The sequence below is a fragment of the Cydia amplana genome, chromosome 13, assembly GCF_948474715.1.
Source record: "Cydia amplana chromosome 13, ilCydAmpl1.1, whole genome shotgun sequence".
NCBI classification, from domain to species: Eukaryota; Metazoa; Arthropoda; class Insecta; order Lepidoptera; family Tortricidae; genus Cydia; species Cydia amplana.
This window is the reverse complement of record NC_086081.1, coordinates 13,678,170-13,705,625: the sequence shown is the minus strand read 5'-3', so window position 1 is coordinate 13,705,625 and position 27,456 is coordinate 13,678,170. Positions and strand designations below refer to the sequence as shown.

The 27,456-nt window shown below is 38.9% G+C and overlaps 4 protein-coding genes across 4 annotated transcripts in view; 2 read left to right on the top strand and 2 right to left on the bottom strand.

Annotated features, from left to right (window-relative positions):
* LOC134653549 (poly(A) RNA polymerase, mitochondrial-like) overlaps positions 1–27,456 on the bottom strand; it is a 194,438-nt gene that overhangs the window by 37,916 nt on the left and 129,066 nt on the right. The window lies entirely within an intron of this gene.
* Positions 523–5,085, bottom strand: LOC134653296 (23 kDa integral membrane protein-like). The gene is made up of 5 exons (XM_063508623.1): positions 4,960–5,085; positions 2,399–2,557; positions 1,833–1,985; positions 1,266–1,451; positions 523–666 (listed from the first exon to the last, which is right to left on the bottom strand). The coding sequence occupies exons 1-5, from the start codon at positions 5,014–5,016 to the stop codon at positions 598–600; spliced, it is 624 nt and encodes a 207-aa protein (XP_063364693.1). The 5' UTR covers positions 5,017–5,085; the 3' UTR covers positions 523–597.
* On the top strand, positions 5,825–13,642 carry LOC134653294 (MD-2-related lipid-recognition protein-like). Its single transcript, XM_063508622.1, has 4 exons — positions 5,825–5,965; positions 10,326–10,439; positions 12,752–12,924; positions 13,544–13,642. The coding sequence occupies exons 1-4, from the start codon at positions 5,881–5,883 to the stop codon at positions 13,628–13,630; spliced, it is 459 nt and encodes a 152-aa protein (XP_063364692.1). The 5' UTR covers positions 5,825–5,880; the 3' UTR covers positions 13,631–13,642.
* On the top strand, positions 19,981–24,364 carry LOC134653293 (MD-2-related lipid-recognition protein-like). The gene is made up of 4 exons (XM_063508621.1): positions 19,981–20,105; positions 20,712–20,828; positions 23,379–23,554; positions 24,256–24,364. Exons 1-4 carry the CDS (start codon positions 20,024–20,026, stop codon positions 24,343–24,345), a joined length of 465 nt encoding a protein of 154 aa, XP_063364691.1. The 5' UTR covers positions 19,981–20,023; the 3' UTR covers positions 24,346–24,364.

The window sequence follows — 27,456 nt, the reverse complement described above, 5'->3', positions numbered from 1 at the left end:
ACAAACCCTCGCAACGCTCTAGATTTCACTTTTTGAACCACTCTCTAGGTATGCTCGTGATGGTTTAATTTTGGAATCTTTCGCTTGATACGCGTAGGTATCAATCTTAACACGAAGAGTTAAACAACATCTTTGCCCCCTTGTAAAACAAATAACTAAATAGGAATTACAATATTTACAATACTGCCCCAATACCCAATACGCATAAAAACCGACACAATCGAAAACTCATCTCGCGCAATAAAGTACCTAGGTACCTAGTAGGTACACAACTACCTACTTACACACTTGTACCATAAATAGCTATTTTTAAAAGCATTAATGTAAGTGTGCTTTATTTACAAAATAAAGTCAAATGCTTGACTCGTAAAAAATACAACCCGTCATAGTAACAAAGTGGTTAAATTGGCAATGCATTCTACAAGTGATCTACAGCATTGTACACAATTACCAGCTAACTAAACTAAATTAGTCTTAGCTACCTAGTTGCGAACTCAACAGTATGAAAAGAAAATGTTGGCCCGCTAAACTTCACATTTCTGCCACGAGCGTGATCACCGCTTCTAGTTCCCCACCACGCACATGCTTCAATTCAAATCAGTAGCGGCTCTTATACTTGTTTGCCACGTGGTTGGCCAGGTAGAGGGCGAAGATCACTGCGATCAACTGAAACGGAAATTTTGTTAATACTCGTAGTATTTACCGTTGCATCCAAAAGTCAAATGTCTGCTGGCTGCTCTGAGGATTGATGGTGTTTTTTAATAAAATGTCGGCTCAACAGCAGTTCATACAGCAGTTAAGCCACTGGACACAACCATGACCTTACACACTGAACCTACTCCTACTGTTGGTATTTATTTAGACTATTTAATTCAGTAATTTTCCTGAAACTGCATCAATTTTATTGATCTCATTCAAATATACCTAATATTTTTATATTAGTATGATTGCTGTGTGTTGAAGGATCAATTAGTATCAATAAAGGCATGTGATTCGCACAATCTCAGGGCAGTGACCCGTTTCATTGAGCCTATTTGGTTTAAACTTTAAAGCCTCGATATTGCTGGTTATAGTTTGGTATAGTCTAGTCAAAAAATAGCTTCTCGAAGTTGGCCAGAACCTTTGATGCAGAGTGTTTTGTAATACTGCAAACTGCAAGTAAAGCATATGCTCTGAACATTTTCCTGCAGTCTCCTCCAGCATCTACTACGTAGCGTGCGAGGTCTTTTGCTAATCCCTACCCAACGTCTGTGAGTGCAACTCACCTCAATGGCGACCAGCAATACGCAGCAGCCAGCGATGCCCAGCCCGAAGTCCTCGACGAACTCATTCAGCGCACCATTGCAGCCAGGGTAGGCGTTGACGATGGTGCAGTTGTCTCCGTTGCAGCAAGACGCCGGTAGCTTCAGGTACGGGTACGAGCGCGCACCGTGCGTGCCGCAACACTTCAGCTGGAAGAAAAAAGGATCACTGTGAATTAAAATAGTAATTTTGCTTTGGCAAAGTCATATTATTGTTTTTATTAATACGGATTTCCGCAAAGTATTTAACGCCAGATTCAATTAATTGTTTAAAATCGCAATAAACAGTAGGTATAGCTCCTATTTATCTATCTGTGAGCTACATTAAGTATATGAATGAGCGGGTTTTGGTTGTTTGAACTCTCTTCCGCAAGGATTGATAATCCGACGGAAAAGAAATTTAAGAGATACGGACTTTTCGGACGATAGGCGGGATAAAGTAGCAGGATGCTATTGCATTGGGAATTACGAAATAATCAGGGTAGCAGTCTCTGACATAGTTCAAAGTAGTAGATGTCAATAATAACTCACCGCGTCCTCAAGCCAGGAGATGGACTGGTTGTCAGCTTCGAACTGCTGCTGCAGCAGAGCCGTAGCTGAGGTCTTTATGGATTCCTGGGCCACCACGATCGCCGTCGCCAATGCGGTCTTCAGGTTCATCAGGATGATCAGCAGGATTGAGTACTGTAGGCAATGAAGCGATATTATAGTCATCAATTGAGTAAAAAAAAAGAAACCTACCTATAGATATTATAAAAGTCCTCGCATGGTCAAATTCTAATTATTATTAGGCCCAAGCGGTCTCGATCCTCACGACTCCCCTCCGGGACCTCCGGGATCTGATATTGCAGTGGCTGGGTGAACAGGGCGAGCGCGTAATTAGCGTTTTTTTTTTCAGCTTGGCGAAAATCCTTTTACTGTGTCCGGCTGTTCTCTTCCAGCCAACAGCTTTTCCCGACAGGATTGCGTGAAATTTTGCGTCAAATTGTGTGAATTTATCGAAAATAGATTTTTTCGTCAACTCTCTTTTTGATTTTTTATGAAATTGTTCGCGATGTCTACAGATCACATCGCCAATAGTTACGAACTATACTCACGGAGAACAACATGCACGGGCTGTCCATTAAGGCCCCGCAGCAGCCCAGGAATGAGATGACGAAGGCAATGGCGCCGACAACGATGACAACGATGGGGCCATCGCCGTGCACGATCAGTAACGCCGCAACGCCGACGCCGATCAGCGCCAAGCTCGCCAACTAAGAGAAAAACCCACAAAATAAGTCACTTACAGACCTTCTTTAGGGCTTATTACATCTATCCGGTCACTGAGCACTTTTAGCTGAGCAATAGGGAAATGACATCTTACCTATACCTTTCTCGGTCCCTCTCAAACTATATCAAAATATACATGGAATGTACATTTTGATATAGTTTGAGAAATATACATTAATAAGCATTAATAAGGTGCCCTCGTATATAATAACCGTTAATAAAGTCCTTTTGATTTTATATAGCAGCGCTGATGCAAATAGCTTTATCATATCATGTCATGTCATGTCACAAGCTCGAAGTGGTGAAAAGCAATTTTAAAATAAGTATCTCGACTGAAACTTTAAAATCAATGAGGTCATCCCACTTTAGAGACAATTAATGGATGGGTCAAAAAGAATACTGTGTTCACGTCTTTCCTGAAGACATACACAAGAGTTAAGGGCTATAAAGGTTAATTTTCTTATTTAATCCTTATCCACGTGAAAAGGTTCTCCTTTTATTTAGAGAACCATGATAAAATCATTACTTACATGCCCACAAGCTAAGCTAAAATGTACAGTTCGCGCGAACACACTAGTTTTCTCTCCTGTGGGTAATAGTTAACAGCTTGTGGGCATGTAAGTAATGATTTTATCATAGTTCTCTAAATAAAAGGATAACCTTTTCACGTGGATAAGGATTAAATAAGAAAATTAACCTTTATAGCCCTTAACCCCCTAGCCCTTAGCCCTTCTGTGTATGTCTACAGGAAAGACGTGAACACAGTATTCTTTTTGACCCAGATGTGACACGTTTAAATTAATTTAATAGACGCAATAATAGTTGCGAATGTAAGTAAACACACAGAATTGCCATTTCTCTCCTAACGCGCGGCCTCTACAAACCTCAGCGATAATAGTCGCATGTGACTTGCAACGATCGGTTGAATTCGTTGCTCCTACTTAAAAACCATCAATTATCTAAAATCGCATGCCATTAATTGCAACTTCTGCGACTGTTTTGGATTTTTTTACGCCTACGCCTACGTTTTTTATTTTTTATCAGTCTTATTATTTAATAATCTCTGGTCAAAGTTGACTTGACACTGCTTTCAGCTGATTTTTTTATGAAGCAATTTATAGAAAACCGCCATTTTAGAAGGTTAGCCTTGGGATCCTATTACTAAATACTCTGGAATTAGTAAGCTTTAATTTATGTTTACCAGTGGCTGTGTGAGCTTTGCGTTGGTTCCTGCTGTATATTTATATGATTCATTTTATCTTTTGCCTTGTGATGTGACACTATGTTTGTATTGTATACAACGTGTTTTTGTTGGGTGCTGAAAACTTTAAAGGTTTGGGCTATAGTCCTCACGCTAGCCCAATCATAGCCCAATGCATATTTGGGACTTCACATACACCTTTGAATTTCTCCGAAGATGTATCCAGGTTTCCTCACGTTGTGTTCCTCCACCGAAAAGCTAGTAGTAAATATCAAATGATATTTCGTACATAAGTTCCGAAAAGCTCATTGGTACGAGCCAGGATTTGAACCCGCGACCTCCAGATTGATATCTAATTTTATACTTACTTCGGCAAGCCATTTCCGTCAGTAGAAAAAGGCGGCAAATTTTAAATATTTTGGCGTGAATGGGACAAAGTGGGTTTGCCAGAGTATATAAAATAAAGACTAAGTATAAAGTATGTATTAGGTACCTACAGCAGAAACTCAGAAATACGCACTTATTTTAGCCAAACTCCTCTCCCGACCTTGCCCTGGTTTACCCACTGAGATCATCCCATTAAAAACAACAACAAACGCACATGAACCCAAACATACTAAATGACTAATATAATTTTAATGGCGTTATTCATAAACAGCTTGTAGCGACAAGCCTTAATTAGCTATTAATCGTTATTAGTCTGTCAGTTTGAATTAAATATTTGTCAGAAAGGGTTTTAAAATATTAAATAACTAATTGAGGCTTTGTAATGTTTTACGAATTAGGGGTAAAATGTCTAATACAGAGAGATTTTTTAATTAAAGCTTGCAAATAAATAAGTAATATAATATGGATGATAACAATAAATTTAGTTTTCTCTGTGGACTTTTCTGTTCCCAATCCCAAAACCAAAGATTGTTTGTGCAACAGCCAGAAAGCTCCAGCAACTTTATTCTCTAATACTCTAATAGATCTCTAAAGGAGAGACATCTCTTTTACATGAACAGTATATAGAGATATTAATATTATCTCTATGTACCTATTTGTAAAACTATTAGAGAGTGTCAGAATACATTTAGCGCGTTCTATCCGCTGCTATATGATGCTAACCAATGCTAACTGTACAGTATTTTATACACCGGTCACAAGCATAAGTATAAGAACACAAGGAACAAGGGTACTCACTGCAAGTAATATATTGGTGATGAAAACTATAACTTTAACACAAGTACCGCAACCCATATTGTTTTATTTGCGCGCACGACGCTGCTATCCCGCGGGCTATTTTCGACTGAGCCAGAAATATTACGTGATCCAAAACTTCATTGACTATCCAGAATTTAACGGCTGATGACGTACCTTCTAATTTGATTACCTAACTAGTCATTTACACGCAGATAAAGTATAGTAAGTGTATTAAGTAGTAGGTATTTTGCTTCCGGAAAATTAGGGGGAATCTTAATAGATAGATGCGACTGTCATCTTAGCTAGGCCCCCAGCTCAGCCTGTAGCTAGCTGTATGTATGTATGTATATTTTTACTTGTATATGCCCCTTTTGTTTTCCTTAAAACCGTAGAAGTAAATAAATTTGCAGTTAATACTAGGAAATGTTGACATATCATCAAGCAAACCAAGTAAACAAACCAACTACTTTTACATACTTATTTTAGAGGATTTGTGGTTTTATGTCCCATTACCGGTTCCACGTCCATTATAGGGTCCATTACTATAGTACCTAAATCAAAAAAATAGACAATGGGAGTACCTAATTACACTAATTACCAGTAACATTCGCGGTAATTCGCCGATCTCTTTCTTTTAAGATATGCTGGTGAAAGACGTCAATACCAAGTTACCAACTGATTAAAGTTCAAATAGGTCGCGAATATCAAGGATGCTATTCACATTGCTTACTAACTGCTTCTCTGAACTAACATAAGCGAGATCTCTGATTGCGTATAGTTGTAACAAGTTTCGAAGTCACACTATTTTGATAAGCAATATGAAGCTATTGGAATAGCATCTCAGTCCGATACGGAGTTCTATTTAAAGTTGATAAGCAGAATTGGTCCGGCAGTCGGGGTGTTGCTGGTGTGACGGTCACCATGTCTCGTACGGTGTGTTTCTACGTGTTCGTGTGCGTTATCGCGGGAAGCCTCGCGAACCCAGCTTCGCAACTGCCTTGTCTGGGTGTGTATTATAGCTGGTCAAACCAAATTGGCAGTAAATAAGAACACAAAAAACTATACTTATCCTTTTCTTTTGGGTGCTAGTACTAGTGAAAGACAAAGCTATATGATTCTTTCTGTCTATGTTTGAAATGGGACAGTCCTTTGACAAACTTTATTTTTATTCTAACCTACTGAGTTTCAGAAAGAATTATACAGGATGTTTGGTACATCGTTTGCCAAATTAAAACGGCAGATAGGTTGAGTTATTTGCTAACTTATAAAGACTAGAGATAAAAATTTGGCCACGGTTTTTCTCACTACTGCGCACGTAACAATTTGAAAATTACGAAAAACTGGCGTAGAACTGGAAATAAACGTGAGCAAATTGTATTTTCTATTAGGCATGAGGATATATCAAATTATTAAACCTATCTCTGCCATTTTAATTTGACAAATGATATACCGTAAAATGGGGTGAGTAGGGTTCGCGGGGAGAGTTGGGTTATGAATGGGGAGAGAAGGAATGAAAGGGGGGTGAGATGGGATAAGGCTACAACTAAAAATATAATGTATTCCAATTTAAAATGGAGCTATAGTAATACTCATAATAAAAAAAAAATCGATTCAACAATCTTCCAAAATAACCTTTGTATGAAAACCCAACTCACCCCAAATACGAGGGACTACGGGGTGAGGTGGGTTTTCCTGTTTATCGTCAAAGTTATGAAAGAGAACTACTCAAAATAAAATAAAAACTAAAATACGAACGTCCGGAACACTTATTATATACACCATTCAGTTTGCATATGTAAAAATAAAATGTTATCGAGGTTTGATTGTCAGTTTTGCACCTACTCACCCCATTTTACGGTACCTACCAAACGACCTGTATATTTTTTAATTTAAAATATAGGTAATATTTATATGAAGTTATATTAATAACCTTTAAACGAGCAATTCTTCATTATTTTTAGGATTCCGTACCCAAAGGGTAAAAACGGGACCCTATTACTAAGACTCCGCTGTCCGTCCGTCCGTCCGCCTGTGTACTTGGATGGGTGACCATTTTTTTGCTTGTTTTGCTCTATTTTTTGTTGATGGTGCGGAACCCTCCGTGCGCGAGTCCGACTCGCACTTGGCCGGTTTTTAGGGTTCCGTAGCCAAATGGCAAAAAACGGAACCCTTATAGATTCGTCATGTCTGTCTGTCTGTCCGTCTGTCCGTCTGTCTGTCCGTCCGTATGTCACAGCCACTTTTCTCCGAAACTATAAGACCTATACTGTTGAAACTTGGTAAGTAGATGTATTCTGTGAATACGTCTACTTACGAATTAAGATTTTCACACAAAAATAGAAAAAAAAAACAATAATGTTTTGGGGTTCCCCATACTTCGAACTGAAACTCAAAATTTTTTTTTTCATCAAACCCATACGTGTGGGGTATCTATGGATAGGTCTTCAAAAATGATATTGAGGTTTCTAATATCATTTTTTTATAAACTGAATAGTTTGCGCGAGAGACACTTCCAAAGTGGTAAAATGTGTGTCCCCCCCCCCCTGTAACTTCTAAAATAAGAGAATGATAAAACTAAAAAAAAATATACGATGTACATTACCATGTAAACTTCCACCGAAAATTGGTTTGAACGAGATCTAGTAAGTAGTTTTTTTTAATACGTCATAAATCGCCTAAATACGGAACCCTTCATGGGCGAGTCCGACTCGCACTTGGCTGCTTTTTTATCTATATATATTTATTTATTTTATTTAGAAGTTTAATTCAGGCAACAAGGCCCATATTACAAATACCTCACATACCAACATACATATGTATTTTATAAACTTAAAACTAATCACTAGTTATTTAGTCGTGATATATAAATGCACGTGTCCTGACTGACTGATTCATCAACACAGAGCCGAAACTACACAAGCTAGAAAGTTGAAATTTGCACACTAAGTTGCATTTATAAAGTGTACAAGAGATAAGAAGCGATTTTGAGAAATTCAATCCAGTGGGTTAAAAAGGGGTTGAAAGTTTGTATGGGGTTCAAATTTTATTTTAATGTAGGAATTTGAAACTTTGCAAAAAGATATATTATTAAAATACAAAAAAAATAATTTCAGCGTTTTTGAACATTCATCCCCTAAGGTGGTGAAAAAGGGGTTGAAAGTTTGTATGAGATCAACATTTTTTTTTACTGCGGGACTTGAAACTTTGTATATTAGCATATTATTTAAATACAAGAAAAGTAATTTCAGCGTTTTTAAAAAATCATCCCCTAACAGGGTTAAAAAGGGGTTGAAAGTTGGAATCTATTACAAATTCTTTGAAACTTCTTATAAAGGCATAATATAAGATAACAAAATAACGTTAATTGAACGATAATAAAAATTCAACCCCTAAGGGGGTTAAAAAGGGGATGAAGGTTTGTCTTGGGGTTCAAATTTTACTGTAAGCTAGGAAATTGAAACTTCGTAAAAAGGTATATTATAATAAAAGGGAAGAAAACTAATTTCAGCGTTTTTTTTTAATTCAGCCCCGAAAAGGGTTAGAATGGGGTTGAAAGTTTGTATGAGGTTCAAATTTTATTTTAAGCGAGGAACTTGAAACTTCGTAAAAAGGTATTTTATTAAAAGAGAAGAAAACTAATTTCAGCCTTTTTGAAAATTCATCTCTCAAGGTGGTGGAAAAGGGGTTGAAAGTTTTTATGGGTGTCAAACAATTTTGTGAGTACGGGGCTTGACTCTTTGTATAAAGGCATATTATTAGAATACAAGAAAAGCAATTTCAGTGTTTTTAAAAATTCATCCTTTAAAAGGGTTAAAAAGGGGTTGAAAGTTTGTATGAGGTTCACATTTTATTTTGAGCTAGGAACTTGTAACTTCGTAAAAAGGTATTTTATTAAAAGAGAAGAAAACTAATTTCAGCGTTTTTGAAAATTCATCTCTTAAGTTGGTGAAAAAGGGGTTGAAAGTTTGTATGGAGATCAAACATTTTTTGTGAGTGCAGGGCTTAAATCTTTGTATAAAGGCATATATTATTATAATACAAGAAGACTTATTCCAGCGATTTGAAAATTCATCCCTCAAGGTGGTGAAAAAGGGTTAAAAGTTTGCATCGGAAGCGAAATTTATTTTTAAATAGGTAGGTAGTGGACTTGAAAATCTTCTAAAGGGGTGGAGAGGGATTCTATCGAGAACATTCTTCATCCGTTATTAGGGCATGGCAAATACTTATGTCAAATAGAATATATTACCTATTACTATTACTAGTTTATTTATAACGATTTCGATTGCGAACGGATTGCCTGTCTAACGCGTCTTGCCGTATTCAAGACGTACGTTCAAGTCGTATCAGCCGGGTCAAGCGCGATAAACTTGCGTCCACTATACCTATAACGATATAGGTAGGTATAGTGTGGACGCAAGTTTATCGGTTACATTCGAGAGTCTCAAGTTTTAGTTAAACTAGAAAGAATTGCTTCCGAATTTTAAGTTTCGTAAACAAAATTTTCAGTGCGTGGAGTAAGTAATTTGGGTAGCTTATGTTTACCCAATCTGCTTATTAACGATTCCCCATGGTTTCCACCCCCCTAAAGGGTGATTTTTGGGATAAAAACTACCCTATGTTCCCCGGGACTCAAACTACCTCCATACCAAATTTCAACTAAATCGGTTCAGCGGTTTAAGCGTGAAGAGGTAACAGGCAGACAGACAGACAGACACACTTTCGCATTTATTATATCAAGTATGGATTCATAACGAAGTTAGAGGGGGGTCGAAGGGGCTCGAAAATATCCTGAATACTTCGAGGAAACAGCTAGGGTACGGTTGTGCCGGTTTTCTTTGTTTAGCTCGACTTGACGAGGGCACTGCCGTACACCCAAATACAACACTTTGTTCCAGTCTTCCAGTACAGTCAAGTTCCTGATTTATTAATTGTATAGCCACTAGGCTTACATAGCCACGAAAAATGTTGTCGCCCTACCTGACACTTTTCAATAGTCTGTAATAGACTTTAAGGCCAATGAATGAATGAATTTATGTAGGTATTCGAATCCCGGTTAGGGCATTTATTTGTGTAATGGGCACAGATATTTGTTCCTTAGTCTTGGGTGTTTTCTATGTAGGTATGTATGTGTATACCTATTATATATATCGTTGTCTGAATATCCACAACACAAGCTTTCTTGAGCTTACCGTGGGACCTTTACGGGGTCATAACTAAGTGTAACTTAAAAACTTTCTTAATTACTAATGATTTGACGGATAAATTCTATATCTGGTTTAATTTATTGCCCGTATTGGACAGTCAATCTGTGTAAGAATGTCCTATACTATTTATTTATTTATTGTAAGTATATTTACTAATTACAGGCGAGGTGACGCAGTGCGAGGTGAGCAACGTGCAGATAACTCCGTGCTCTAAACAGGAACGATGCATTTTTAAGATTGGGAAAAACGCCTCCATCAGCTTCGATTTTACCCCAGGTAGTGAATCCCAATTTATTACTACTACACTAAGTGCTATTTACCTATACTACATAGTTTCGTTAAATGTAAGTATAGGTAATGCCTTGGTTTCCTCCGATAGCGGTGCCGTCATATAGCGGCCGTCTCCATACAAATACTACGACATCCATATTTAGCCGTAAGTATTATTTAGTATGGAGACGGCCGCTATATGACGGCACCGCTATCCTAGGAAAACCGATCTTAACTACTTAACTATAAGCCGAACTTAATATGGAATTCAATATACATACATATACTTGGTCAACCAGATCTTGTCAGTAGAAAAAGGCGGCAAATTTGAAGAATGTAAGTATATAGGCGCGAATGGATATCGTCCCATAGAAAATTTGATTTTCGCGCCTTTTTTTACTGACAAGGTCTGCTTGACCATCTATATATAAAAACAATGTAATAATTATTTACGGACCAATTACAGTAGGTATCTTTCATTAAACACGTCGCGCGTCGAAAACGTAAAAGACGAATAGGACATTAAAATGTTAACGCGGAAAGCGGTAGAAATGTTATCAGTAAGTACCTAAGTATTATGTGAGTAGGTGAGTAGACCTTAAGTTCGGAAATGTAAAAAATTCCATTTTTCATTTAAAATTAAAATAAATGAGTGAAATTGGAAAATAGTGCGGAAAGCGCTGGTGGCCTAGTGGTAAGAGCGTGCGACTTGCAATCCGGAGGTCGCGGGTTCGAACCCCGGCTCGTACCAATGAGTTTTTCGGAACTTATGTACGAAATATCATTTGATATTTACCAGTTGCTTTTCGGTGAAGGAAAACATCGTGAGGAAACCGGACTAATCCCGATACGGGCCTAGTTTACCCTCTGGGTTGGAAGGTCAGATGGCAGTCGCTTTCGTAAAACTAGTGCCCACGCCAATTACTGGGATTAGTTGCCAAGCGGACCCCAGGCTCCCATGAGCCGTGGCAAAATGCCGGGACAACGCGAGGAAGAAGAGAGTGAAATTGGAAAATAGTATTTTATGCAACCGTTGTTTAAGAGAGGTCGTTTAAGAAAGGCGAGTGGCGTGACTCGGCGTGAGTAACAATTTGAGGCGAAGCCGAAAATTGTTAATAAAGACGCCACGAGTATTTATTGACTCAGTTAAACAACGTTGCATACAATACTTTTCACCTCAGCAGCTCGAACAAGGGTACTTTGCTACTTAAAAACAGTGAGCAAAATCGCATTTTGCTCACTGAGTGAGACAAAATGAGCAAAATGATTTTTCTCACTGTTTTCAAGTAGCAAAGTACCCTTGTTCGAGCTGCTGTGGTGAAAATTTAATTGTTGGTGATGAAGAAGGAATACATTTTTCGGGTTCTCTAATATGTTCTCACTGCTGAGGTGAAAAATGTTGTGTACTACACGAGATCAAAGTTATTTACATCTCGTGCGCTTTTGAGTCCCTTACTACGCTCAAGATTCTAAATTAGATTCACTCGCTACACTCGTGAATCTATTATAGAATCTTTCGCTTGCACGGGACTCAAAATAAGCACTCGAAGAAATATGAAACTTTGATCTCTTGTTGTACAAATAACTATTTTGGGGAATAGACTAGAGACAATTGTCTTGACAACTATAAAGTAGGATTTTAAAGGTGTGTGCACGACCCTTTAAATGACAAATAAAAGTACAGGAGTAGAAAAATCACTAAATCTTATGATTGGTGCCCTTACTAAACTAAAGAATAAGTAAAGACTTTTTTTTTAATTTATGTTTTGTTTTAGAAATACAAACTAAATATATAAAAAATAACGACCTACTAAAACCCGTCCCGGGCCCCCGATGCAAAGGTGCCCATCATGCTCGATGCAAAGGTGCCCATCATGCTCGCTGCGTTGCCGTGTTGGATTGCGATGGACAGCATTTGCATCAGGAAAAACCCGGAGCGGGGGTCAAGGCCCCTTTTAAATAGGCGACTAATTTTGTTTTTATGTATTAAATACATAAAAACAAAATTAATTAATTACATAATACATAATGGTTTGGAATATGCTAGTCGATTAAGTATTAATCGATTTTAAAATAATAAACGAAATACGTAGTATTTGTGCGTACATATACAAAAGTACCGAACAGTCATTGTACACTATTGTCAAAATGGAAACCAGGTGCAATTTCTCACTGGGTCTACAATAAAACTACATAGTATACAATGAAACATAAACATAGACCTGTTTCATTGTACACTGCATACAAATGTATCATTGTGAGACACCGGGGTGTATTTTCAAACAATTTAATATTATAAAAATATCTTAATATTCCAGCATTCGACGCCACAGAGCTAGAGACCGAAGTATCGACTCCGGTGTCGGGTGTCAAACAAAACTTCCCCGGGCTAGACAAGGACGGCTGCAAGTCCACCGCGTGCCCCGTCTCGGCTGGCAAGAAGCAGAACTTCAGCTATAACCTGCAGTTAAGAAGGGCTGAAGTAGCTAAGGTAATATTCTTCTATATAAAGACTGCAGTACCGACCCCTGGTGTCGGGCGTCAACCAAAACTTCACCGGGCTAGATAAGGACGGCTGCAAGTCCACAGCGTGCCCCGTCTCGGCAACAAGCAGAGCTTATAGGGTGACTTGACTGCTATAATAGTTATTAGCCACTACATAGTAATTAATTGGCCGCTCTTAAGAATAAGATTCCAACTGGCTTGTTTCTTTCTGATTTGTTAGAAAAGCTAGGCCTATGTGTGGCCTATAGCAGTCACCCTAACCAAATCATAGATTTTGATCATGATTATTTATGGGTTTTAGTTTACTTTTTATAGCACATTCATCATGATCGCGGCTCTTCAGCAATCCGGCTTTCGAATTCGGGCGGCACATTTCGAGCTTTTGGTCCTACGTGAAGCGGCCCCCATCAGGTTCGCTTAAACCCATCGTACACTGGCGTATCCAGGATTTTGGCTTGAAATTGCCGTGCCTTGGGTAGCCTAATTGACCACTACACTAGGCTTGACTAGGCATCTACAGCGAATATAAAAGCCCCGGGCACTGATGGTCACTCTTACTATCGTATACGATATATATTTCAGTTTACAATTTATTTCTTTAACAGGGTTCGTACGACATCAAATGGGAGCTGTGGAACAAGGCCCAGCGTGAGCAGAAGTGCTGCTTCATCACCAGAATCAAGCTTCAATAAATTTAATAAACCTAGCTACTATTACTTCATTGTGTTTTTTTTTTCTACCTGCCTGTATTTATTTGAAGTATTTTCAAAAAATTTATATAATTATACGAAAGTCTACTAAGGAAGGGACCTCATATAAACTTACTAAGGTCAAGTGAGGTAAATGCAACTATGGGATTATTATTGCGTCTCTCCGTTCTTTCTCGAATACGATTGGTCGAAACGCCCTCTACTATGCAACGTTTCATTTTCAAGTAGCTCAGGCATGAAACGTTGCATACGTTTCGACCAATCGTATTCGAGAAAGAACGGAGAGACGCAATAATCCCATAGTTGCATTTGCCTCACTTGACCTTACCTATATTGTCACTGTGGCAATATTAAGGTACCTACGAAATGGTACTGATTAAAGCCCTTGACCGTACCAAGGACAAGGAAGAGTAGGACGTCAAAGTACCTGTAATAATTGAATAATTGCTGGTCCCCGGCGTTACCGGCGCGGCCTCGCTCGGCCCCAGGAGTCCATTGTCACTCAAGACGGAAATGCAAACAATAACTAAAGTGGTCGGAGTCAAGATACAATAATATAGGAATGACAGTAGTATACCTCCGTATCCTAGTTCTTAGCAAAATAATTCCATCAAATAGCACCGGCCATAAGTTTATGTTTTTCAATTGTAGTGAAATTAATTAAGCTAAGAGATGTGATGTCTTTGCATGCCGGTAATAAAGCACACATGCATCATATATGCATATATTTTTTTTTGTTAAATCTCATGTAAAAACTTATCTTGGAAAAATATTACGATGTTCCACCGTCTGTTCCGAACGGGATAATGTGATGATGTACCTACCTACTGGTTAATGTAGGTATGTACCTATTAAACTGTAACCTGAATGATAACTGCGGGTCAACAAGAGCAGCCCAGTCCATCGTGTTTACTGATAGCATCCGTGTTCCAGAACAAAGGAGTTTATAAAATAACCTGTAACCATGTATGTATTTACATAGTTTACATCAACACTTATTAAAAAATAAAGATTTTTTTTAAACACACCAGCATAGACTGCAAGCGATAATATCCTAACCAAAATTAAAAAAAATAAAAACCCCCCGACTATTAGATTATAAGAGCTGGTGATCTTCAAACGGCTGGACAGATTTTCATGAAACATGGCTAAGAACACTCGGGATAAAATTAGGTATCTAAGACATAAAAAAAACTAAACGAAAATTGGTTCATCCGTTTGGAAGCTACGATACCACAGACAGACACGTTAAACTTATAACACCCCTCACTTTTTCCCAGGCCCCCCAGAAGATCTGTCTGTTTAAATTAATAACTGACTCAATCTCGTAAATGTACATTTAGAACAACAAAATAAATGAAATAAAAATAATAGTTATATTAATATTTAAAATTAACAAGTTGAAACATCTTTTACGTTGTAAAATACCTAGATATCAACACCTGTTTCTTCTTGGTCAAGTCCATCTTTAAGACAAGGCAGTATCCTATAAGCTTCATAATAAGAAGAGCTTCATATATACCTGGGTACCTAATATTAGGAATACATATAAGTACCTACACTTAAATATTCAATTACTAACATACGTTATGGCGGCCTTGGAATTCGCCGCGTCGAAGATATAGGACTCATTGCCTTTTTAGCATCTGCGAATGGAACTGTGGATCTTGTCACTCGAATATTAGCTCTTAATGGTGGCAACTCCCCGGTTCCATTTGTCTCAGAAGCCTTGGCAAAGTGGTCCGCATCTACGCCGGGCGACGCAAGGCCTGACGATCCCGCTGTACAAAGACAATGGGACGACATCTGGAGCAGAGGTGTGTACAACTCGTTGATTTCTGGCGCCTCGGGTGTCGATCTCGCGCGCCTTAAAGCTCTTGCACAGCCAGAGTCAGGGGCCTGGATACATGCACTGCCCTCACCCCAGCTTGGTACACTGCTAGACAACGACTCGTTAAGAATAGCAGTGGCACTCCGGTTGGGGGCCAGTGTGTGCGAGGCTCATCGCTGCAGATGCGGAGTAATGGTAGAAGCCAACGGACACCATGGTTTAAGCTGCCAAAGGTGCGCGGGGCGATTTCCTAGGCACCAATCTATTAATGAGATAATACGAAGGGCAATGGTGTCGGCTAGCGTGCCATGCATACTGGAGCCCCCTGGCTTGAGTCGTACGGACGGTAAAAGACCGGACGGACTAACCTTGATTCCATGGCGGAGGGGACGCTGTCTCTTATGGGACGCAACTTGCGTTAGCACCTTTGCTGCGTCCCACCTGAGGCAAACCTCACGGTGTGCCGGCTCGGCGGCGGAAACCGCCGCCAAGCTAAAGCACACCAAATACTCCGCCCTGGAATCAAGCTATGATTTCGTGCCGGTGGCAATTGAAACCGCGGGACCCTGGGGCTCTGAGGCTCGGCGTCTGATTGGTGAACTGGGGAGACGTCTACGGGAGAGGGGCTGCGACCCCCGCTCTGGGTCGTACCTGGTTCAACAGATCTCCATTGCCGTGCAGCGAGGAAACGCTGCAGGCATCATGGGGACTTTTGAGCCGGGTACGATGCAGGGTGGAGGCGCATATTAGACGTTTTTTAGTTTATTATTAGTTTTAATGATCATGTTTTTTTTATTATTTATTTATTCTTTGTTGCCAAACTATTAATTTTAGTAGCCATTAAAATTTTTTTTAAATGAAGGCATAGGTCCATTAAACAGCCAAACAAGTAGGTAGTTTTCTGCTAAATATTACTAACATAACCCGTGAAACAACGTTTATATTTTCCTAATAATTTTTCGTGGTTGTTTTTTCTAGAAAAATCTACTAAGTGCCTAAGAGCTTCTAGAAACTTCTTACATTTCGTAAAATAATTATTAAATTGCCCGTGAAACAGAGTAATTATTGGCACGGATTGTTTACACAGACGACCAAGTTAACTTGAACACGGGACAAGCGATTATAGGCTTTTTATGAACGAGGTTAGGAGCTTGGAGGATACGACGACGGTTGAATATGGGAATGATGAATTGGCCAGGCTGTGTTCTTATACCCAACGCAGGTATAGAGTCGAGCGCTCAGAAAAACTAGATTCAACGTATACTTAACAACATTTCCGTCTTCATCACTCAGATGGTTGGCAGTCCTCAACTGTCCGTTTTTACAGAAACTTTCTGCCTCGTACTGCTAAACGACGCTAAACTGTGGAATGAACTGTCGCCTGCGGTATTTCTGGACCGTTACGACCTTCAAACTTTCAATTGCTTATTGCTTACGGCTTGCGGTTCGTCTGCTCGTATCTTAAAAAAAAACCTCTCTATTAAAGCCGTAGGAATATTGCACGGTGATCAGGGGCGTATTTACCCTAGGGCCAAGGGGGCCATGGCCCGGGGCGGCAGGCCACGGGGGGGCGGCGAAGCCGCCCCCTCGCGGCTTTTTCTGGGCGCCTTTTATAATCAAACATAGCTATATTTTTTATTATATTTTATTTTAATTGACATTTAAATTAATAAACAAACGAACGCTTCAAACCCCACCAATTGCTTAAAATATCTACCAACAAGTACCTAAATTAAGCAACATTTTCGTTCAAGAAGTATTAGTATGGTAGAAATTCTTAAAAGTAAAAAAAATAATTTTGCGTGGTGATCTGTGTATTTTTTGAGTTCATTATTTTAATTGTCAATAAAATACCTAAAATATAGTATTTTATCAGTTTTTATCAAATCTTAAACTTTATTTTTATTAATTAGTTATTAAGAATTCATACTCGTACATGGTTTGGAACGATGCGGTCTGAAGTTTTTCGGGGGTCTATTATAAACCGTGAATATACCGTTGATGTCGTTTTAACTTTTTTTTTGTCTGTTTCTTTTTGCTAACAGTGTGAAAGGGACAGAGATAATAGAACCCAAGTATTTCGAACTTGTATTAGACCCCGCATGTTGAAATGACATTGACTATAAAGTCACTTGAATGTCATTTTGTCTATTTTGCTCACTGTTTTTAAGAAGCAAAGTACCCTTGTTCGAGCTGCTGAGGTGAAAATACTTTTTTCTGCTCCCGTACTTTTATTTGTCATTTAAAGGGTCGTGCACACACCTTTAAAACCCTACCTTATAGTTGTCAAGACAAGTCTTTAGTCTATTCCCCAAAAAAGAATTTGTGCATACACGCAGATCTTTTTGGCGATTTTACGATACTTCGTGTAATGACCACTTAAAAAATATTGAATGAAATGTAGTGTTGCCAACCTTATTTTAAATGTCATCTCTGACAAATAAGTGAACCATAGACATGTTTTTGAAGTGAAAACTTCTTTAACGGCGCTGGACACTTTTTGAGGTGGGGAAAAAATGATAAACTCGAGAGCATAAGGCGATCACGTGACCGTAAGGACCGTAAGGACCACTCAATGACATAATTCAATAAAGCTACATCTTGATGAAATCGCTAATAAAAGTGAACTCTAGTACTGGTGAATAAAACTCAAAATACCATGACCAAATATATTTAGATGCGAGGTCTGCAAGGTAACTTTACAATTTCTATTCGAATTTTAAACAAGCGTAAGGCCCTATTCGCATGGCAGCTTTTTCAACGCGCGTTAAAAAAGCGTTTGAATGATACAAATATATAAGGATACATGTGTATTTATTCACACGACTGCGACTGTGACTGATGATGGCTTGACCGTCTGTGTAAAATAGCGAAAGAAAATGAGTGAGTACTTTATAAATATACTAGATGAAAACCCGGCTTCGCTCGGGTGAAATGTAGATATTTCTGTAGTTATCGGTTCTCATCTCAAGGAATATTAAAGGCAAAGCAAGGCATAGATTTGTATAGCATCGTTCATTGTGTTTAATAAATATAGGACATTAAAACTGCAAAAGTCAAGAAAAAATATGTTAATAGGTGTCAGTTTTTTAATTAATATAATTTCATTATTGAAGTGAAAACTTCTTTAGCGGCGCTGGGCACTTTTTGAGGTGGGGAAAAAATGATAAACTCGAGACAGCGTAAGGCGATCACGTGACCGTAAGGGGCGTAAGGCGATCACGTGACCGTAAGCCCCGTAAGGTGGCCACTCATAATTTAAATGGCATTTAAATCAATAAAGAAAGACTCAATGTTATTTGACTTATTTGACATTTACGTTGCAGACTCCTTTTCAAGACTCTTTACCTATGTTCAAATAATTTGACGTTGTTATGGCAGTATGTAAATAAACATGTCAATGAAAAAGTGTGATCTTATTTGAGAATGATAATAATATATAATAAATAGAATACCTCCGCTAAACGTATGTATCGTGTTACCGGGCGTCGGTAACATAGTGAGGTGAGTTTTCACTTCTATCGGCACTCCCGGAGTGCAACCGTTGTTGCTTGTTTTTAATTTCATTCATTCATTCATTCTTTTCCCGCCCGTACCCTCCATTTTTGCTACTTCTTGAATTAAAATATTTGTTAAATTTACAATTTTATTTCAAAGTAAGTGCTTGGTCGTAGAAAAAGTATTGTATGCAACGTTGTTTAACTGAGTCAAAAAATACTCATGGCGCCTTTATTAACAATTTTCGGCTTCGCCTCAAATTGTTACTCACGCCTAGGGTTGCCAACTATTTTTTGGTAGAATATAGTATTTTCCAGAATAGGGCATCAAAAATATAGTACATTTCAAAAAAATATGGTACTTTTAGATAAAATACTAAACATAAGTGTAACATACGTTTAATCGGAAATATAGTATTATAGCGTACTATATATTTTTCCAAAAGTATATAGTACAGAGAGCCAAAATATAGTACAATACTATATAATATAGTACGGTTGGCAACCCTACTCACGCCATTCGCCTTTTTTGACCTCTCTTAAACAGCGATTGCATAAAATACTATATCGTCACTGATGAAGGGGGGCGGCAAATCAAAATGGCCCGGGGCGCCAAATTTGTAAATACGCCTCTGACGGTGATCAACCAAGCTTCCGATTCCGACGGTCCAATGTTAGTTACCCGGCCTTGGCTGGAGTGGAATAACATTTATTTTTATTTTTTATTTAACAGGAATTCGAGGCACTTTCTAAGAAGGATGTAAGTTCGAGAGTAGAGCATGAGACCAAAGACGACTACCATTACCGTACTGGCTTTTTAAATAATGTACAAAGAAACCAAAATGGCTATAGTTTATCCCAGTTTCTATGCCTCGTAGTTTTGAAGTTTTTGGAATTTTTCATTTCGCTGGCTAGACTTTTATAAATCGTAGAGCGCACTTTATACTGGTTGCTCGTCTCAGTAGGCAACCAATGAACACGACATAAAATCGGCGTGTATGCTAAAGGTGCGTACTCGGTTAGTTTAGTTCACAGCGGTTCGTTGAAATGTGGGCCCGCGCCGTGTGTGTGCTCGTCTGTGTGACTGCAGTCGCCTGCGAAGCTGTTACTAAGAAGTTCTGTGATGATGGTGAGTTGAACACGTGAAAACTTGCAAGAGTATAGGTACCTAATAATGCAGTTGGTAGGTACTGATGAAAAAATAAGCGAAATATTAGGAGATACAGGGGAGTACGTACAATCGTACATGTTCCGGCGTGGGTAAATAGGTAAATAAACTAATAGGCACCTGTATCAACAAGATTAGTCAACATTGAGTTTATATACAAAGAGACCATGAAAAATACCAATATGTTCAGTCTAATTAAGGTTGAGGTGTAATAAAATATTTTGTTACTATACACAAAATATTGGGACTTGCGAACTATGTATTTACCGGTTACAAAACAATTACAAAATCGGTTGTAGGATATTGAGCAGAAGTGTATCTTAAACAGCTCTATATGTATATGAATCTTATTCATGGTAAAATATTGCCAGTGTTTATAAACTACTTTTAGATTTTTTATGTCTCGTTTCCCATCACAGGTTCCACGTCCATTATAGGGGTGTCTACTATAGGTACTTAAGTTCAGTTATTTTTTTGAGTTTCTCAATGAGTTCGGCTAATGATTTTTTCAGTGATTTTGTTTTTATATAAATAGGTATATAAAGGTAATATTGACCATATTTCCAGTGAACCCGGCGGTTTGCACCGTGCACAGCGTGGACGTGGACCCGTGCCCCAAGGGCATCAACTTCTGCAGCCTCTACAGGAACAAGCCCTATATGCTCTCCGTCGACTTCACTCCGAGTAAGTACCCACTTTTTTTTTTTTTAACGTTGGGGAAATGCGTTTACGCATGCTACCTGGCCCGGGGGAACCAGGAGCGATGACGGACTAACCAGTAGGACTACCGTCTAAAACCACCAACGAATGCCGACTCCGCCTTGTAGAGGAGCGCCGCAGGATCACTATCGGCATTAAACTGCGTAGAGTAAGTACCACTGCCGTATTCGAACTTCAAGCTATTCACAAGAGACGACACGTACTAGATCCATTCTAATAGGTACTACGTTATAGTTTAGATTTCAACTAGTTCTCTTTTGCAGGTCAATTCGGGCAACCAATGTCACTTTTACATTAGATAGAGTTAGATATCTATTAGATGTGAATTGGATCTTTAAGTCATATCTTGTGGATCGTTCAAGAGTATCTCCATAATCGCGAAAATGTCAAATTTGATGACAGGTTATAGATCCTAAAAATATCGTTATCGTATCTTGGTGATGTCTAAAAGATATCTTATAGATGTCTATTTCAAAATCCGAATCGGGCCCCCAGTGTTGGCCGAAACGTTAACTTTTATTACTGTAAAGTGTAACCGTCCGTTACGGATTACGGTTCAATTTGTACTGGTTATTGGTCAATTGCAATTAACGTTCGGCCAACACTGGTACCTACAAAATTTTGTCTTCACACTATTGTCTATTAGTCCATCTTAGAATCTATCAATGGTGTTGGCCGTACGAAGTATTTTACAAATGGCGGCAGCACAGGTTTTACCTGTAAATCTAACGAATACTGTCAAATCTTGTTTTTTTTTTTCATTCAGAAATCATCAGAATCAGAATTACATTTATTGCCACAAAAAATACCTTAATGAAGTACAAAATATAAATTTATGGTTAAATCTTATAAAACAAAATTAAAGACAGGTAAAACCTATGCTGGCGCCATCTGTACAAAACTTTGTTGACGGTTACAACCCCATTAAATAGGACTACTTAGTTTAGCGGACCAATATGACACGCAACGGGCATTACGGGCAAGGGTTAGCATTACGCTTGGTATACCCCTTACATTTCATTATTATAGGTTGGCCAAAGTACCATCGTTTTCATAAACTAGCCTAGAGGTAAATATTGACAAAATCTCCCAGCGAAAGAGGTATTGTCAGGATCGTAGCAAGTGGAAATCCGTGGTCTCTGCCTACCCCTCCGGGAAATAGACGTGATTATATGTATGTATGTATGTATGTATTATTTATCGCCGGAAAAACGTAATTTTCTTAAAATTGACCAATTGGTAAACCGCAATTGGAGCAGGGGCCGCTGACCTGAAGTCGAATTACAACTAAAGGATGACTCGCGCTAGAACGGCCCGGGTCCGGAACGTGGCAACCAACACTTCATTTTCTACGACAGGTGACCGGTGATCACGTGATGCTTTGGTGAAAAACGAAGTGTCGGATGCCTCGGCCCGGACCAGGGCCTTTCTAACGTGAGTCATCCTGCCTCGGCCCGGACCAGGGCCTTTCTAACGTGAGTCATCCTTTAAGAGGTCACAGCTAGGTTGCGTTCCCGGATACACATGCCATATATTTGCTGGACTTTGAAAGCAGATGTTTAAAACATTGTCATTATAACTTATTAGACCGGCGTTTGACCTTATTTCATTGAATTGCGATAAGGTTCAATTGCAAGCAATTTAGGTATTTTATATGAATTATAATGTTCATTAGGTACATAAGTACTTGCCTACCTTATCTAAATAAATTATAACATAGCAATAATGTCTAATGAACCAGCCTCGTGTTCTAATTACTTTGTGTGACTATCAATACTATCATTATAATTAATTATAATAATAATGTGTAAATCTAAGGAGATACAAATAATAATGTGTAATTATAATTACCATAAAATGGGGTGAGTAGGGTCAAAACTGAAATTCAAACCTCGATAACATTTTATTGTTACATATGAAAACTGAATGTTGTATATAATAAGTGTTCCGGACGTTTGTATTTTAGTTTTTATTTTATTTTGGGCAGTTCCATTTCATAACTTTAACGATAAAGAGGAAAACCCACATCACCCCGTAGTGCCTCGTATTTGAGAGGGGTTTTCATACAAAGGTGATTTTGGAAGATTGTTGGATCGATTTTTTTTATTATGCGTATTACTATAGCTCCATATTAAATTGGAATACATTATTTTTGTAGCAGTAGCCTTAAAATCCCTTCTCACACCCCTCTCAAACCTTCTCTCCCCATTCATAACCCACCTCTCCCCGCGAAACCTACTCACCCCGTTTTACGGTATAATTAGAACACCTGGTATTCCGTATATTCAGCATTTTTTTTATTATGTATGTTTCTAATTTTGAAACACTGTAAAATCTAAGCTCCTCGCAAACTGCTGCCGAAGGCCTTGTCCCGCCAAGTACAAATTGAATTGAATGATTGTACATATGTGGGTAAATTATGTACCTACTTAATGTTTTTTAATCTTCAGAGAGCAGGTGACATATGTCTACTACTTGTCCTACTCTCTCACCGCGATTTACATCTGATTCCAGGGTTCTCAGCCCAAAGCCTGCGTCTAGCGATGTACGGTGACGACAACAACGATGGAAACTTCGACAAGACTGTCAAAACTGTTGCCGACCCCTGCGACCTGATGGCGTGCCCAGTCGACAAAGACATACCGAGGTTCTTCAACCTTCACTTTACGTTGGACAAGACTCATGGCACTGTAAGTATTAAGCTTTTGGACGCCAATTACATATATCCGCACCGTAGGTTCAACGCCAAAGACCGATTAATCGGTCACAGAACACAGAGCAACATCGATCTACGTGCATATACATAAAGTTCAACTTCAGTTTTAACACTTCCATGATGTGGCGTTTGAGTGATAGCTTTGTATTTGACACGGCGTGGAAAAGGTTAAATACTAGACTTTAGAAACAGTTTTCGACCCCTGCGAACTAGTATACATAGCGCTATAAATATTATAAAGACCACACTGACGATTGTTGCCAACCCCTGCAACCTGAAGACATATTGTCCTGTTGACAAAGATATATATCTACTGAGGTTCTTCAACGCGTTGGATAGGACACATGTAGGTACTATACCTATGCTACTTCAGTCAACGTCAGTACTTTATGTACCGAGACTGACTGAAATAGCAAGACACGTTCGTCGTTTCCGTGAAAATACGATGGAAAATAATTATGCACTAAGGTAAACGTACTAGTGCTCGACATGCTAATGCCCAATAGATAACACCCTGCTGTCACCTCTATTGACAATGACTTAAGTTTCAATGTAATCACATGTAATGTAGGTACCTACTGATACCGCGTCGAACACTAGTACGTTTACCTTACATCTATACAACCGCAGTACAATGTAAAAAAGCTAATAAGTAAATATTAACCTCTGTTTCAGGCCAAGTTCCCAGTGAAGTTCAAGCTGTGGAATGCAGATAACGAGTCCCAGGCATGCTGTTTTACCTTTAATGTTAAAGTTAAGAAATAAATACCTCCGTTTATCTTAACTTTTGTTTGTTTACCTGGAGCAGATACGGGCCAGTTTCACGAAGCATGCACAAATTAGCGGACAGATTAATGTAATTCGGCAGGTAACTGAAAAACTTCCCATACTTACAATAAAATTTGAAAGTTAGGTGGAGAGCCCGGGGTCCGCTCAGCAACCGAATCGCAAGAATTGGTACAAACGCTACGAAAGCACAGTATAATAAAGAGTACTAGCATACAGTATGGACGCTCCCTGCCACCCGTTGAAAGTGCCGCCCACCCGCTGAAACCCGCTCTCGGTTACCTCACAGTTACCCTACAATGTCTTATCTCACTCACACAAGCATGGTACGCGTTCACCTACACGGGCTTATTAGGCTGTGTGCGTAGGAACGCGTTTGTTTCATACATTTGATCGCCAGTGTCCGAGGTGTGACGAAAGCGACTGCCACCTGACCGTCCAATCCGTATGTAGGATTGTGTATGGGCAGGGGGGTGTCACTCCGCAGTTTAGGTACATTTGGCCGTCGCGCCCATCGGACAGGCGTATGGCAGTGGGCTGCCGCTCGGCTCGCACGATAGTCGTGTCACGTGGCGCTCGCGCAAAATTGAAAATACACAATGGCTTCGAAACTTACTTCCGTGAGAATCAGACATACTATCTCCGGATAAAAAATGTATGTTTACATAATCAAAGCTTGTAATTCCTACATATTTATCTTAAAAATAATAAATCGGTGGGTATAAAGTCTATTTTTTTATTCGGTAGACTAAAATGACATTTCATAGTATGAACATCATGTGTCATTTCATACTATGAAATGTAATTTTAGTCTACCGAATAAAAAAATAGACTTTAGGTATAAAAACTTGTCAAGTGATAACCCCGTGCCGACACTCACAGCTCGGTCATAAAACTGCGGCGCGGAAAGGAGATTCACGGTTCGTGCGCGGTTATAAGTTTCAATTTTGCTTGCAGGCAGCGATATAGGTGTAATTTTATACCTAAATCTGACTTTTGTGAAGGAGTGAATTTTTTGTACGGTAGTACTATTAGTTATTCTGTGGTATGGGGTCGCGGGTGGGGTCCTTTGTGGGTTGACGTCCTGCGTAGCAGACTGCCGTGTTTGACGTATGACAACAGTGCGTGCATTTTTTTCGAAATTTATAATGTCGCTGTTTGTGGGACCAAAAATCACCCAATCAGAATCACTCCAACAAACAATGGAGGAATAGGCATTGCAACAATTATTTACAATACTTAAGAAATATGACGCTCCCTGGCGAATTTTTAGCAGTTTCTTCTCCCACACTCTTTTTTATTTTTATCCAATAACAAGAAAATACATAGAGACAAACCAAAGAAAGTCTGCAGCGCTAGATTAAAAGTAGTTTTTAAAAATCAGTATGCGACAACACCACAGAAAATGGATTAAATAGTCTTGATACTTGTGAACGTTCTACCATATTTACCGTCTATGAAAAAATTAAGCTGTATGCACAGCTTAATTTTTATGGTAAAATAAATTTCATTCCAACAATAGATGTCACTATTAATATGTAGACATATACTAATATTGATAAATAATATTGGGAGAATGTGACATTTGGCTTCATCAAAATTAATAAGCTTTTGTAATATCCGCGACGGCGGTAAATAGGTACAAAGGCCTACCGCGAACACCGAAGTTCTCAATATGCGAGCATCTTTCTCTTTTACTCCCATTAAGGCGTAATTAGATTGACAGAGAAATTGCCCGCAATTTGCGAACTAAAGTTTTCGGAAAAACGAAATAAACCATTAAAACAATAAACATATATTAAAAATTAATTTTAGCTTTAACTAGTAGGTACCCATGCCGTGAGCATAAGCATGGAGGTTGTGGGTTCGAGCTCAAAACCCGGCTAGTACCAATGAGTTTCTCGAAATGTTAGAGGAAGTTCATAAGTATGCCTATACCTATTAGGTGTGTTCAATTTGCTGTGAAACCTTAGTCTAAACCAATATTATATTATCTAAGTAGGTACATATGGTGAAGTATTAAGATGTTTCATTCCACTTACCCGTCATCAACTCCAAATTTTGTAAACATTGTCGTTTTTCAGCTTGAATCGCCTCGAAGTAACTCCCGCACGCCGGTTTTGTAAGGTTTCACCATGTTTATTCCGTTCATCACAAAACACAATGAATATTTAAACGATTTTGACAAACACATACCATAGTGCATGCACTTATGGCAATGTTTTTTAAGCAGTCAGTAAACGTCATGACGTTTACTGACTGCTTAAAAAACATTGCCATATGTAGTTTTTTAATTCGATGTCAAATTATTGCGCTGCAGACTTTCTTTGGTTTGTCTCTAGCAGAAGAGCTATTTTTTTTTTTAAATTGCACATAACATTTTTAAGAGTAGGTAGACCGACACTAGTGAGAAACGATGCAGTACTGTACTGACTGATGATGGACGACAAAGCAGTACCGTGTGTGAGCTATGTAGGTATATCTTGCTCCGCAGTCCTGCAAGGCGAACTGCAATGTACGCAGTTCTGCGAGCCGGACTGCAATGAAGGAGTGTGAATGGGGGGGCTTAACGATGTTTTTCTTTACCGACTTTACCGAAACCACAAATTGGTAAGATAATATTTATAGGTACTTGGTCAAGCAAATCTTGACAGTAGAAAAAGGCGGCAAAATTGAAAAATGTAGAAGCGAAGGAATATCATCCCATAGAAAATTTGAATTTCGCGCCTTTTTTTACTGACGAGATTTGGTTGACCAGCATATAAAGGCCGACAATATCTTTTCCAGCGTCCGGTTGTGGAATCCAGACGAGTCGTTTGAGCATGAGCATTTTTTTTACTTATGCCGGCTACACACGTAACTATAAATCGTAGCGATTAAACTGTGCAGTCGGACTGTGCAGATAAATCGAACGTTCATAGTGCCTCCACACGCCTCCGATATCGGCGTCGATCGTCAGAGGGCCTACCGCGAACCACGTTCGACGTGTTGCCTCTTTGTCGCACTTGTAAATTGGTACGTAAGTGTGACAGGGAGGCAACACGTCGAACGTGGTTCGCGGTAGACCCTCTGTGTTCTCCGCAGAAGCTC

Excerpts from the sequence above, each read along its gene's own strand:
- LOC134653294 (XM_063508622.1), top strand. The coding sequence starts at position 5,881 with ATGTCTCGTACGGTGTGTTTCTACGTGTTCGTGTGCGTTATCGCGGGA. Across the intron at positions 10,440-12,751 it reads CAGCTTCGATTTTACCCCAG|CATTCGACGCCACAGAGCTA; the intron begins GTAGTGAATCCC and ends TTAATATTCCAG. Across the intron at positions 12,925-13,543 it reads GAAGGGCTGAAGTAGCTAAG|GGTTCGTACGACATCAAATG; the intron begins GTAATATTCTTC and ends TTTCTTTAACAG.
- LOC134653293 (XM_063508621.1), top strand. The coding sequence starts at position 20,024 with ATGTGGGCCCGCGCCGTGTGTGTGCTCGTCTGTGTGACTGCAGTCGCC. Across the intron at positions 20,106-20,711 it reads TAAGAAGTTCTGTGATGATG|TGAACCCGGCGGTTTGCACC; the intron begins GTGAGTTGAACA and ends CCATATTTCCAG. Across the intron at positions 23,555-24,255 it reads TGGACAAGACTCATGGCACT|GCCAAGTTCCCAGTGAAGTT; the intron begins GTAAGTATTAAG and ends CCTCTGTTTCAG.
- LOC134653296 (XM_063508623.1), bottom strand. The coding sequence starts at position 5,016 with ATGGGTTGCGGTACTTGTGTTAAAGTTATAGTTTTCATCACCAATATA. Across the intron at positions 2,558-4,959 it reads TCACCAATATATTACTTGCA|TTGGCGAGCTTGGCGCTGAT; the intron begins GTGAGTACCCTT and ends TTTTTCTCTTAG. Across the intron at positions 1,986-2,398 it reads GCCCGTGCATGTTGTTCTCC|TACTCAATCCTGCTGATCAT; the intron begins GTGAGTATAGTT and ends CATTGCCTACAG.